This window comes from Anabas testudineus, chromosome 2, assembly GCF_900324465.2.
Source record: "Anabas testudineus chromosome 2, fAnaTes1.2, whole genome shotgun sequence".
NCBI lineage: Eukaryota > Metazoa > Chordata > Actinopteri > Anabantiformes > Anabantidae > Anabas > Anabas testudineus.
Genome location: NC_046611.1, coordinates 23666815 through 23680112, shown reverse-complemented (window position 1 = coordinate 23680112; position 13298 = coordinate 23666815). Strand labels below are relative to the sequence as shown.

Sequence of the window (13298 nt, the reverse complement as noted above, 5' to 3'; positions counted from 1 at the left end):
CTGCAGTTGAATTGTAGCTCCTCAAGCTTTTAATGTTACAACCAATGTAGTGTATTTCCTTTTATATATTGTAAAGACTGTGTATTTATGCCAATATTATCTTAAGCACTGGTACATAAATACACAGTAGAAATCCGCACTTATTGTACCACCAAGTTGGCTATGTTGTGTTACTATACATTTATAATTATCTCATTACACAAATTCAACATCTCGGCCTAATTTAATAAATCATCTGCTCCAGAAAATGGGAGGTGAACACAATATTCCAATAAAAAAAAAACATACGTATGAGGTTCACAACCCTGCAACTACTTTTCTATTCAGTTCCTTAAGTTTGAACAATTTCTCTGGGCTGAAGTGCTGGCAAAACATTTGCTCACTATTCAGCACCAAGTTATGACATTTATTATGAGAACTGAATCATGCATCTCACAGAGGCCACCTGAGAAGAAATGTAGAATTTAAATGTGAAAGTAAGAAGCCTTGATTTTATTGTGATTCATTAACATCAAACTCACAAACTACTATACCACAACTTTCTCCTGGATGTCACATTTGTCCAGCAGATGTCGTCAGTAGGTTTCCTGTGCATCAGGCAGACTAGTCGTCCATTCAACCACTATCCTGACGGTGGCCCTCTTAAAGTTCAGGAGCATGCTGCGGCCCATCCCAGCTGATGTGTGGCAAGAGGCAGGCTAAACCCTGGAAAGGTCGCCAATCTATTACTGGGCTGACATATACTGTAAAGTTACCCAAACATTCAGTCACTAATTAACCTAACATGCAAGAACCTGCAAACTCCTCACAGAAAGGCAGCAATCAACCTTTCTTAATTTATTTACAAGAGGGCGTGATACTACGTTGGGCTTTAACATTGTCCGATTATTCTTTCTAATTGTAGCATTATTTATTGTTTGGCATTTGTTAGCTTCGAGTTTGTGTACTACAGAGTTGTTACATTATTTTTAACAATGAATCATAGTTTTCATGTGACTATTTTGTTTTGTACAGTTTGTACAGGGGACAGTTTTCACTCCAGATTAGCTGCACAACAAAAGAGTAAAATAGGAGAGAAAACATATGAAACTAATTGGTGCAACCCCCAACATGGAGCCCCACATCCCCCACCACAGGAACGCACTTTTTGACACTACAGTGTTCAGTCCAACCAGTGTCTGCAGATTTCAGCTGTCACTCCCCAGCACCACATGTTTGTCTACATGAAATACAATAGTCAGATGTTATAAACAGCCACACCTTGGACCAACCCATGTTGCCGCACAGAGCGTGAACAAGGCAGAAGGCTAATGTTGAATGTTAACATACCCTCAAGTTTCTGATACTTCAAATAATAGAGCCGATAAATACACAAATACTGTATATTGCATTTTACAAGTCCGATACTAAACCTTTAATGTAGGTCGGTTCGGGACGTATGATGAAACAACCCCCCCCCCCCCCCCACTCGGATGGTACGTCACGTCACGTGATCCAGTGGCTCTACTTAAACACCGACTGGACGCGGACTCCGTCGTTGTCGTTTCGCCTCTTTCATTGTCGCTCGTGACTCATCAAACTCCACAATGTCGATGATGTGCGGAGCCGCTTCTGCGCCAATGGACGCCGACGAAAACATCCAGAGGATCTGCGATGGCGTGAGTAGAGACTGACTGTTATTGCACTTTGTTTTTTTTTCCTTCCTTCAGCACTTACAAAACAAGGCCAGTGTTTCATTTCGGTGTTTTCATCTCTCTGTCGTCATGATCAGGTGAAGCCCCAAGCGGAAAAAAAAGCTGGGAAAACCTTTGATGTTTTCACAGCAAAGAGCTACACAAGGCAAACTGTGGCCGGGACTAACTACTTCGTCAAGGTAATTATTGAGCACAAGTCCAAATGAACAGTGGCACAGCTACGATGTTGTTACAAGATTAAAAAAAATATAGTTCACAGTGTGACGTGGTGTCTAGAAAAGTGCCTGAAAACAGTTCGCTGACATGTTCAGTATCAATGCAACTTGTCATTTATGTTAATATAAAGTATTCTCTTCATGTTGACACTGTAAAGCAGTTGAAATCAAACATTAGAGGTCTAGTTGTATGGAAATGTCGTTTTTAGGTGACAGCTGAAGACCATGCAACTAGATGACATAATTAAAAGCATGCCAGTCAAACTTACATGTGACTTGTGTTTGTTTAATGCAGTATTGTTATTATTAATGTTTATTATATCTTAATGTTTTATTTACTACCTTGCAGGTCCACGTGGGAGGCGAGAACCATATTCACCTGCGTATTTATGAAAAACTTCCCTGTCATGGAGGAGCCCTTGAACTGAGTAATATTCAGCTGTCCAAGAGCTCAGAGGACCCCATTGTGTATTTCTAATAGAAACACAAATCTAAATGTAATAAAAATGTGTGTTGCTACTCACATTTTTAACAACATACTGTTTTATAAGTACCGCAGATCACAACAAAACAGAGTCAAAGTATTTTGTTCAAAGAAAATTAATAAATGAATCATATTTGTCTTACATTTTATTTTGTGGTGGTTTCTGATTTGCAGAATAGCTGCAGGAATACACATATTCATACACTAAGATGTATGTTTTTAGCTGACTGGCAGGAGTGACAAAGAGAACAAAGATTATTGTCAGCTGCTGTCATAGGACCAACCTCAGGATTGATTTATGGATCTTCAGATTACAAAGTTCACTCTGAAGTAAGTAAGTATTCAATATTGGAAAATCTACGCTGGCATAGGAATTTATTGAGGTTTACTTAATAATATGGGAAAACAAATCATCTTCATTTCCTGAACTGGCGTTTTCTTCCAGCAATAAATTATTCTACAATTTGTAAGCGTACAATATATGTTTGGCCAAATGTGTTTAGATTATGTACAGGACACATACCATATTTCCTTGAGCTATAATGGTGCCGCCCTAAAGGTGCAATCTTTCATGTACAGTATGTGTGCTACAGTGTCAATGATGCATTTCAGCGCTTCACATCCATCACACCCTAACAACAAACTCCAGCGACCACTCCCTAAGAATTCTTCAAATCTGCTGCGCACCGTTATGACATGAACATTTACACAGCAGACATTGTGGCCTATCATAGCACGAGATGCTCAGGTTTTACAGGAAAAAGGCTGAACTAGTGACAGGGTCTGTCATGCTGCTGTCTAATCCAGTGGGAGACTTGAGTTTCCAGCTGCGATGAGTCAAAAAGGCTGCTAAGGAAATATGTGTCAAAACTGTCACAAGGTTTGGAAACTCTGCAATGAATACAACTTGTGGAGAACATTGAGTCAATAAACTGAACCTTTGACTCAAGACTTTTTGTCAATCTGTCTCTGTTTGCAAGGCTAAAGACAGAAAAACAGGACAAAACAAAACCACCTTTCACAAGCATAAAGTAAATAGACAGTTACAGAAGTTCAAGATAGTCTGATGTTGTGATGATCTGGTGTTCTCAATGTGTCAGCCTGGAAAACGTTTTGAAAAGGAAAAGAATGAGTTAAGACACTTGACAGTCTGAAAGAAGGAAAGTAAATAACGCTAATAATAATTTTACTACTAACAATACTGCTATAGTTGCTATAACTGTGCTATGGCTACATAGTAATAGTAATGAAAAAAAAAAAAGTCAAAGAGAGAGCTGAGGAGGTTTTTTAAATATTCATTTACCAAGTTGCAGTATGGGTGGTGGCTGCAGTACTCTAACGCCACTGATTAAAGCGGATGGTGTTTCTATTAGGCCACTGCCCCTGTAATTTTGCCAAAAGATAAAGCAACAATTTTCATGATGTGAAAATGAAGGTGGAGTCCTTTGATTTTCCAAATAAGTTTTTTTTAACATGAAAAGCATCATATAAATACACTGCTCAAAAAATTAAAGGAGTAAATTAAATTATACTCCTGGGATAATGATCCGGTCAGTTAAGTAGCAGAGGGGGTTATTCATCAGTTTCAGCTGCTCTCGTGAAAATAACAACAGGTTACCCCCAAAACAGGAATGGTTTTGCAGATGGAGGCCATGGAGGAGAGCACTATACGAGAGCTGGATGGGGCTGTAGAAGGTCTTAAGCCCCATTAACAGGACCGGTATCTCCTCCTTTGTGCAAGATGCAACAAGAGAAATGCTGTCAGAGCCCTACAAAATGACCTCCAGCAGACCACAGGTATGAATATCTCTGACCAAACAATCAGAAACAGACTTTATGAGAGTGGCCTACGCTGGTGCAGTAGGACCTGGGTTCCTCCTTGTGACAGCAATGCTCGGCTTCTGTGGTGAGAGTATGCTGCCATTTCCTGGAAGATGAAGGAATTGATACCATTGACTGCGCCCACGCTCGCCTGATATAAATCTAATAGAACACCTCTGGGACGTTGTGTGTGGTGGTCATACAAACTACTGAGTACCATTGTTAAGATCTGCCGCATAATTTTTCCACTTAGATTTTTAGGGTGTCTGATCTGTTTTTAACGTGTTCTTTAAATTTTGTTGAGCAGTGCATATATAGGTATAATTTTAGATCATTTTCCAATGTTATGGCCCACTGTACTCCTTTACAACAATGTTGTAGGCAATGTTTTATTGATGTATTAAAACATACAAGGTGTGTAGTTATCTATAATTATAGGTTAACTGCACTAAGGAAAAATGAAGACTGCATCAAAATGAGATTTACCGTGCTTCACATGTTGTTATTTTCTGAAATAACTTTAAAGGATGTAATTGTCAAATGTCAATTACATCCTGGAGGAAATGTTGTGTTGCAGCATGTACAGAATTTAACCAAACAAGAAAATATTGGCTCTGACTTGAACCCTGTCTGCCAAATGTGTAATAAAAACACCCATGACAAAGACTCAACAGCCATGGTAGTAGCTCAGTGAGGCTGTACTTTGCCGTCTTGTTGCTCTACTCATCATTTACTAAAATATTTCAGTCTGGATCAAAATAGTGAACACAAACTCACCAACTTCAGAAGGGTGCACTGAAAGTTGCGGGACAGATTCACTGCATGTAGAAACCACTGAGTTACTCAAAGACGCAAATGATTTAAAGCACAGACAAGTGTCATTTGAAAACATTTCATTGTCTTTTTAAAAAAAAACTATTTGTACAATGTCTCTTATTAAAGAAGCACAAAGACAACTGCTATACACTGGTGGTAACTCAAAGCAATGATCACAATGGAATATAAGTGTGTTGGAGAAGAGGTCAGGGTGGCCTGAACAGGCTGCAGTCAGGACTCAGCAGCAGCTCACAGTTTCAGCTCCAGTCTGGATTTGAACCTCTCACTGGGAGTTGTCCCACCACATCTTGATAGCGTTTTTCTCTCTGCTCAGATGGGCCTCCATCATAAAAAGTACACACAGAGGATCATAAATGCATCACATAAGCTAAACTTTTACTGTGAACCTTTTCAAAGATGATCTCCTTGAATCTTTCTAATGTGATCACACAGTCTGCTTCAGCTGCTCAGTGTGTTCAGGCCACAGCTTCAGTGCACAATGCTCTTCATCTTTATCCTGAAAGAAACAAATACTGTAATACTCCTTTACAACAATGTTATAGGCAATGTTTTGTTGATAATGTGTTAAAACATACAAGGTGTATAATTATTTCAGAAGTTAACTGCAGTATACAAAGGAAAAATTAAGACTGCATCAAAATTAGTTTTTCTGTGCTTTAAACGTTGTTATTTTCTGTAATAGTTGATTTATAAACCTTTGTTGGTCTAGTATTGTTGACTGTCATCATGAGCGTTATTTTAAACACTGCACCTCTCTGTTGATCTGACTTGATCCATCACTGTAGCCTAGAGTGACTGAACTTGGTCTTTGAATTCCAAAAACCTCCAACATAGTGGAGTTAACTTTACATGTGTATCCAGAGATTTTTACTCAGTATAGATACAAGATATGTTGAAAGCGAGCACTGGACAAACCTTGGTCAAACATGTTTAAATTTAATTACCCCACATTTGATGTTTGTTGTAGGTCATCATAGAAAAATACGACCTGTCCTTCTTATATAAAGGGGTCCAGTCAACAGCAGATGAAATAACACTGAATACAGAGTTACTTCTGTATTCACATATGTAGAGTTGACACCTGCACCAAAGAGCTGGAGACAGGAGGATGTAGTCACCTACACTGTCAAAGGCTGACAACTGATCAACTGGGACTACTACAGTAGGACAGAGGATCAGGCCTCAGCTTTTACAGTCCAAAGGGACTCCACGGCAATCAGGAAAGTTGTTTCTGTGGAATGACAACTTCTGAAGCCAGACCATAAAGGAGGTTATTCAGAAATTCAAACATCTGAGATTTGCTTGTTTAAGTGTGAGTGTCGACAGCTGGTGGAGAGAACCGAGAGCTGATGGCAAATGTCTTGTCCACAAAGTTATCTTCAGTGAGAGGTGTGGATGGAGAAGGTGAAGGGGGGTAAATGAATGTTTTGAACAATAGCTTTCTAGTGTCTGTGGTTTTGCTAACCTTGTCATGTTAGTATAGAGTTTTGGCCTTGCTGCTCACAGGTCAGATTAGTGAACCAGGGTTGTGATGGACGAGTGGGCCTGGAAGACGGGGGACACAGGTCGAGAGTGTGGTGCTACACTGTGAGTAGCAGTGTCGGTGTCAAGAGTAGAGAAGGCGTGAGCTGGGAGGGTTAGGCTGCAGAGACAAAGAGAAAAAGTGACCATGACTGAGAGATCAGGGCGTGGGAGCATGGGGTGACTCAGATACAACATGTTGTGTTTTTTTCATTAATTGCAGAATTTGGGAAAACTCAGTTAGACCCACCCTTAGACAGGAACCAGTCATTAGCTATTATATGTCGCTTCTTGGGTGAGACCTCCTCATACATACCATGTCGAATAAGCAACACCTTACATATGCGTGTAATTGTACTAATTATTACAGTTTGATAATTTTTAATATGACATATTGATTGCATATGCTTTAAAGAACACTGATAAGCATCTAAAATACACTGAATGTTTATGTAAAGTGTCACAGTGCAGGTGTTTGTCAAGGTTGAGCAACACTAACCAATAAACAATAATGTTGGGTGTGTCTACTCAGGTTCTGTAGCTCCACCCAAACAGTCTAATCTTTGACACCCCTTCTTCATGCAAAGGAGGTTAGCCAGTATGAATATAACTGTAAACCTGCTGAACAGGACCATTCATCACAGGAAAAATCAGACTGTTGACTTCTCTGTTCAAAGCAGACCTTGTGACAATGGCAACCATAGTTGGAGGTTACTCAGAAACAAAGAATGCAACTGATGAAATTCAGAAATATTGTGATCAGGTTAGCTTTAATCCACTTTCATTCTTCATAACTCTCTTGTCTGCATTTCTGTTCAATTTACTTTTGTTTCATTAATAAACAGGTGAAGCACCAAGTGGAGGGACAGACCAACCAGAAATTTTCAGCATTCAAAGCAATTAAATACAGGAACCAGGTTGTGCAGGGAATGAACTATCTCATCAAGGTAATTAATGCTGTTATTTAATTAAAATCAAAGAAAGTCTCAGATGTGTATTTATTGACTAAATTAGTTGGGACATAGACACGTTGTTAAACAGAACTCTGATCAATCTGCCTGCAGATTCACGTACACGGTCATAGTTACATTCATGTGAAAGTGTTTCACAACCTGCCGTGCTATGGAGGAGCAGTTGAGCTGAAAGGTGTGAAGGAGAAATGCACCAAAGACGATCCCCTTGTGTCTTTCTAATGTGATCACACAGTCTGCTTCAGCCGCTCAGTATCTTCAGAACAAATTGCTCTTCTTCCTTTCCATCATGTGTTAAAGCATATAAAGTTTATGGTGTTATTCAGAAATTTGCATGCACTATTAAAAGAATTACAGCCATAAATACAATCTCTACTGGTGGATGAAGTTATGTATTTCTTGTGATGTGATGTCATTTTATTTGATTCAACAGCTTTGTGGTTTACTGAACCCTTAAGGGAATATTAATGATGAAATATTGTCAATAAAAAACCTTATTGTGAGAAATTGTCTTATTACCCAAACAGCGAAACTGTTTCTTAAATGTCAATTACATGGTGGAGGAAATGTTGCGTTGCAGCATGTGCCGAATCTAACCAAACAAGAAAACATTGGCTCTGACTTGAACTCTGCCAAATGTATAATTAAAAAACGCCCATGACAAAGAGTCAGCAGCCATGGTAGTAGTTCAGTGAGGCTGTACTTTGATGTGTTGTTGCTCTACTTATCAGTTATTATGTGATCACACAGTTCGCTTCAGCCGCTCATTGTCTTTATAACAAATTGCTCTTTTTCCATTTCATCTCTAATCTGTTAAAACATATAAAGTTTATGGTGTTATTCATAAATTTGCATGCACTAATAAAAAATTAAAGAATGTATCAAAATAAGGTGGTTTCTTTTTTATTTTCTGTGAAGTCTGTTTTCTGTAATAGTCGAGGAACTTGACTATCAATTCTACAAATTAAAAGTAGAAAGTACTGATGTCTCCTGTTGTCATTTTTCTTCTATGGAGACAGAAGAAGTAGTTGAGGTCCAGCTGTAACTGATGTCTGTAGAATAAAAAGGGGATAAGGGTGTGGCTTTCAATATTACTAGCATCCAAAGAAGTGGATAATATGACATTTCTTAGTCAGAACCCATGCACATACAAGAAAACTGCTTTTAAATAGCTGGCCACTGTAGTGACCACGATGCATGAAAGGGTTGAAGGTCAAATATTGTCAGTGAAAGCCTTATTGTGAGAAATTGTCTTATTACCCAAACAATGAAAATATTTCTTAAATGTCAATTACATCCTGGAGGAAATGTTGTGTTGCAGCATGTACAGAATTTAACCAAACAAGAAAATATTGGCTCTGACTTGAACCCTATCTGCCAAATGTGTAATTGAAAAAACACCCATGACACCCAAGAGTCAACAGCCATGGTAGTAGTTTAGTGAGGCTGTACTTTGCCGTCTTGTTGCTCTAGTTATTGGTTATTAAGATATTTCAGTCTGGATCAAAGTGGTGAACACAAACGCACCAACTTCAGAAGGGTACACAAAAAATTGCAGGACAGATTCACTGCATGTAGAAACCACTGAGTTACTCAAAGACCTTGCAAATGATTTAAAGCCTAGACAAGGGATCAAAATAAGATGAAGAGTTTTTTCTTTTATTTTAATTTGATTTTCTGTGAAGTCTGCTTTCTGTAATAGTTGAGGAACTTGACTATCAATTCTACAAATTAAAAGTAGAAAGTACTGATGTCTACTGTCATCATTTTTCTTCTATGGAGACAGATGAAGTAGTTGAGGTCCAGCTGTAACTGATCTCGGTAGAATAAAAGTCAGTCTACTGTCATAATGAAAGGGGATAAGGGTGGGGCTTTCAATATTTTCCTCCCTGCTTTCCTGCAGGCTCAAGATGGAGAGGTACAGTCATAAACCCAGCCTCTACTGGTGAATGGAGTTATTTATGTATTGTGATGTGGGTGTCATTTTATTATTATATTCAACAGCTTTGTGGTTTACTGAACCCCCTTAAGGGAATATTAAAGGTCAAATATCGTCAATAGAAAACCTTATTGTGAGAAATTGTCTCATTATCCAAACAATGAAAATATTTCTTAAATGTCAATTACATCCTGGAGGAAATGTTGTGTTGCAGCATGTACAGAATTTAACCAAACAAGAAAACATTGGCTCTGACTTGGACCCTTGACAAAGACTCAACAGCCATGGTAGTAGCTCAGTGAGGCTGTACTTTGCCGTCTTGTTGCTCTACTCATCAGTTTTTTAAGATATTTCAGTCTGGATCAAAGTGGTGAACACAAACGCACCAACTTCAGAAGGGTGCACTGAAAGTTGCGGGACAGATTCACTGCATGTAGAAACCACTGAGTTACTCAAAGACACAAATGATTTAAAGCACAGACAAGTGTCATTTGAAAACATTTCATTGTCTTTTTAAAAAAACTATTTGTACAATGTCTCTTATTAAAGAAGCACAAAGACAACTGCTATACACTGGTGGTAACTCAAAGCAATGATCACAATGGAATATAAGTGTGTTGGAGAAGAGGTCAGGGTGGCCTGAACAGGCTGCAGTCAGGACTCAGCAGCAGCTCACAGTTTCAGCTCCAGCTCCAGTCTGGATTTGAACCTCTCACCAGAGAGAAATTCACTTCACCTTGGGAGGCGTGTAGTGGATTCTGCACCTTTCGTTGAAAACCTGAGTAAACAGTAAGAAACGTATAAGATAATGATAATCATTTATGTCTGTTTAGAGCACATTATGGGCACATGACTGATGATGGTGAACATACCTTCAGACTTCTATCATTGACAACTTCTTCAACATTCAGCTCTGACTGCATCAGCTTTAACTAGAGACAAGGAACAAAAAGATGCATCACTTAATACAACGATTTCCACCAGACATGAGCTAGCAGATTCGTAAATAAATAACCATACAGTGTGTTCCTCACCAATCACTTATGGTATTTAGCTTAAAAAATTGTTTCTTTGGTGTCTCTGGTTTTTCCAATGGTGCTACATTCTACCTAAAAAGCAACAGTCCTAATGAAAACCATTTAATTGATTTACTTTATTTTTATTTTAAGGCTTTTATCAACAGAAATGAAAATCCAAGTAAGAAAGTCCAGTACAGTAATGTGGCCGCAGAACCTGTGCACGTATAAACCACAACTACCTGAAAGTGTAGAGCTCATTGAGGAATGTCTCTCAGTGTCTCCTACTTTTGGCTGGCTCACATCCTACAGCTTTTTGGTGTTTGGCATCCTCTAGTGTTAGAAACAGGACTTACTTTGGTCTGCTCTTTCCTGAGCTGTTTGATGATTGCCAGGTTTTCGCTTTCTTTTGCTCTTTCTTCTCGGAGTTGTCCCACCACATCAGATGTTTGTGCTATACAGGCCTTGATAGCTTTGTCTCTGCTCAGATGTGCCTCCATCATCTAAAGTACACACAGAGGATCATAAATGCATCACATAAGCTAAACTTTTACTGTGAACCTTTTACCAAAAGTTACAGCTTAAACAAGCTGACACTGAGATTTCTTCTTGTCTTGAAGAAATGTTTTGTTAGCTCTCAGCTGAACTGATTATGAATACATATATATATTTATCTATATTTTCATTTATAAAATATTTAATTTCTAATAGGTACATAAGCCGAGTCTTGACAGTCACACTCACAGATTCATAGAGTTGTTTGCATGTTTGTGTGGCATCCACTTTGCCAGAGAAGGAGACAGTGGGCACGGTGGTGTTCAGGGCGTGGACGATGCGGTCATCTATGGTACGCATCACTTTCAGTACCTCCTGAGAAACAGAGAGTCAGCAACTTACTTTAAACTAAAAATCAAACGATGGTTTGTCACCAAAAAATGTGTTCTCTGCAGTAAATTAAAAAATATATATATTTAAACCAATCTACAGATGTTGTACGTGTCTGTCCTGCTGAGCTCAGAGCACTGATTCAAAGTAAAAGATTGCAGAAACAAGAAGCAGAAAATAGTTTTCCAATGAAGTCATCTGGCCTTAGTCATAAATACAATGTGAGGAGCTCAGTGTACACTGAAAGGAGCCGGTAGAGGTCTTATTAAGAAGCCTCTCAATTGCCTCTTTATGGAGCTATTACAGACATTTGAATCTCTTGAGTGGAGACAGCTACCCAGACCAAGGATATGCTAGAAAGATTATATAGCTCATCTGGCCTGATAACATACTGAGGTCTGCAGAAGAACTTTAGACTGGAATCGGTCCATGGTATGTGACAAAATAGAGACCATTTAAAATAGAAGTATCCAATTAGTCATCAGACAGGTCAGTATCCTAATAAAAGTAGTAAAATAGTGCCAGATTAAGTCAAAGTTATGACAATTTTACATGTTATTTGTGCAGAGATCTTATTTGGCTGCTAGTGTATTTATATTGTCCAACCTTATAAATAAACTTCTTCTGTTTATAACCTTTAACATTAAAGAAACGTTGGCTCCTTTGTAGTGATGAGCAGATGATATAGAAGCTTTGAAGGGTGTTTCACTCCAGTGAAGAGCAATGAGTAACTGTGTATCAGAGTTTCTACTAAATGAAGAAAACCATGTAAATGAGGCAAACATTACATAATTCATTCACTGAGATTAAGAGATTTGAAGGGTTTGTAGCCAAATGAGGGGCCTGAGTGAAACAGGACAGAATGATTGACAAACAGGGAATGGCATGCTAAAAAGCACATAACATAACAACTAAGAGAACATTTCTAGGTGGCACCAATAAATGAGCAATGATTTAATAAATATAATTTGTTTTTTTTTCTTTTTTTTCTTTTGACAGTTTGTGAACCACTCTTCTAGGGGTAACACTCAGAAGTGTTTTTAACTAACATTTAAAACTAAATTTGGCAGAAAGAAATGTGCATGATGCAAAAATGCATGTTAAAGTTCCAGTGTACATGTTTGTTTTTTTTTTCTTTAAACTAAACAACTAAATAAGAGCATGCCACTGGTTCAGACAGTCTAACACTGCTTTCAGCATGTTAGTTACAGCATTGTGGACACATCTGTTCCTCAAGTGGGTCTCACACCACATGCAGCCAGTTTTCCAGCCTGGCTCCTTGAACTCAACACACACACACAGTGGGAGCATTAGGGTCACTCATTCGCCGGATTAGTGGGAGAACAAACTACACCACATGCGAACTGCCGAGCGGTAATGACTCGGATCGCTGCTGCCCACTGACACGTTTGCACAGACCGATGAAGGCCGCGTTAAAATTACCTGAAACATTGAAAAGTCCTCACAGTTTAAAGCTCCACCGGGCGCCGCCATAGTGGACTGCAGGGTCCTCTGCAGACACGACGCGATGTGACTGTTCAAGCAAGTGCCTGAATGAAATGGTGGAAAGTTACCAAGTACATTTACGCAAGTGGTGTACATATCAACACTGTTGAGGTACTTTAGTTAAATATTTATATTTTATAGACTACTATTATATAGACTAACTATTTGACTTTGGCATTGTAATAAAACATTGTAGCAGGAAACAACATCCCACCAGAGAAAACACAACAGATCATCATTTGTTTGTTTAGTCTGATGTAACCATACGAGCTGGACCTTCTAATAGTACAAAACAGCCAAGAATAAATTTAGCAAGAAGAATCCTTTATTATCCCCTAAAATATCATCTTGATTTGACAAATTGAAACTGCTATGGCCTTGTCGACATGAATTATTAGCGTAATAGTGT

At 38.6% G+C, this 13298-nt stretch overlaps 3 protein-coding genes across 3 annotated transcripts; 2 read left to right on the top strand and 1 right to left on the bottom strand.

The window, feature by feature from the left end:
- Positions 1–1502: 1502 nt before the first annotated feature.
- Positions 1503–2537, top strand: LOC113164073 (cystatin-B-like). The gene is made up of 3 exons (XM_026363187.1): positions 1503–1658; positions 1772–1873; positions 2259–2537. The coding sequence occupies exons 1-3, from the start codon at positions 1587–1589 to the stop codon at positions 2385–2387; spliced, it is 303 nt and encodes a 100-aa protein (XP_026218972.1). The 5' UTR covers positions 1503–1586; the 3' UTR covers positions 2388–2537.
- Positions 2538–7189: 4652 nt separating this feature from the next.
- LOC113163306 (cystatin-A1-like) lies at positions 7190–8433 on the top strand. Its single transcript, XM_026361793.1, has 3 exons — positions 7190–7335; positions 7418–7519; positions 7637–8433. The coding sequence occupies exons 1-3, from the start codon at positions 7264–7266 to the stop codon at positions 7763–7765; spliced, it is 303 nt and encodes a 100-aa protein (XP_026217578.1). The 5' UTR covers positions 7190–7263; the 3' UTR covers positions 7766–8433.
- Positions 8434–9891: 1458 nt separating this feature from the next.
- Positions 9892–12922, bottom strand: ccdc58 (coiled-coil domain containing 58). The gene is made up of 5 exons (XM_026361792.1): positions 12827–12922; positions 11243–11368; positions 10855–11001; positions 10355–10414; positions 9892–10260 (listed from the first exon to the last, which is right to left on the bottom strand). The coding sequence occupies exons 1-5, from the start codon at positions 12875–12877 to the stop codon at positions 10210–10212; spliced, it is 435 nt and encodes a 144-aa protein (XP_026217577.1). The 5' UTR covers positions 12878–12922; the 3' UTR covers positions 9892–10209.
- Positions 12923–13298: the final 376 nt, after the last annotated feature.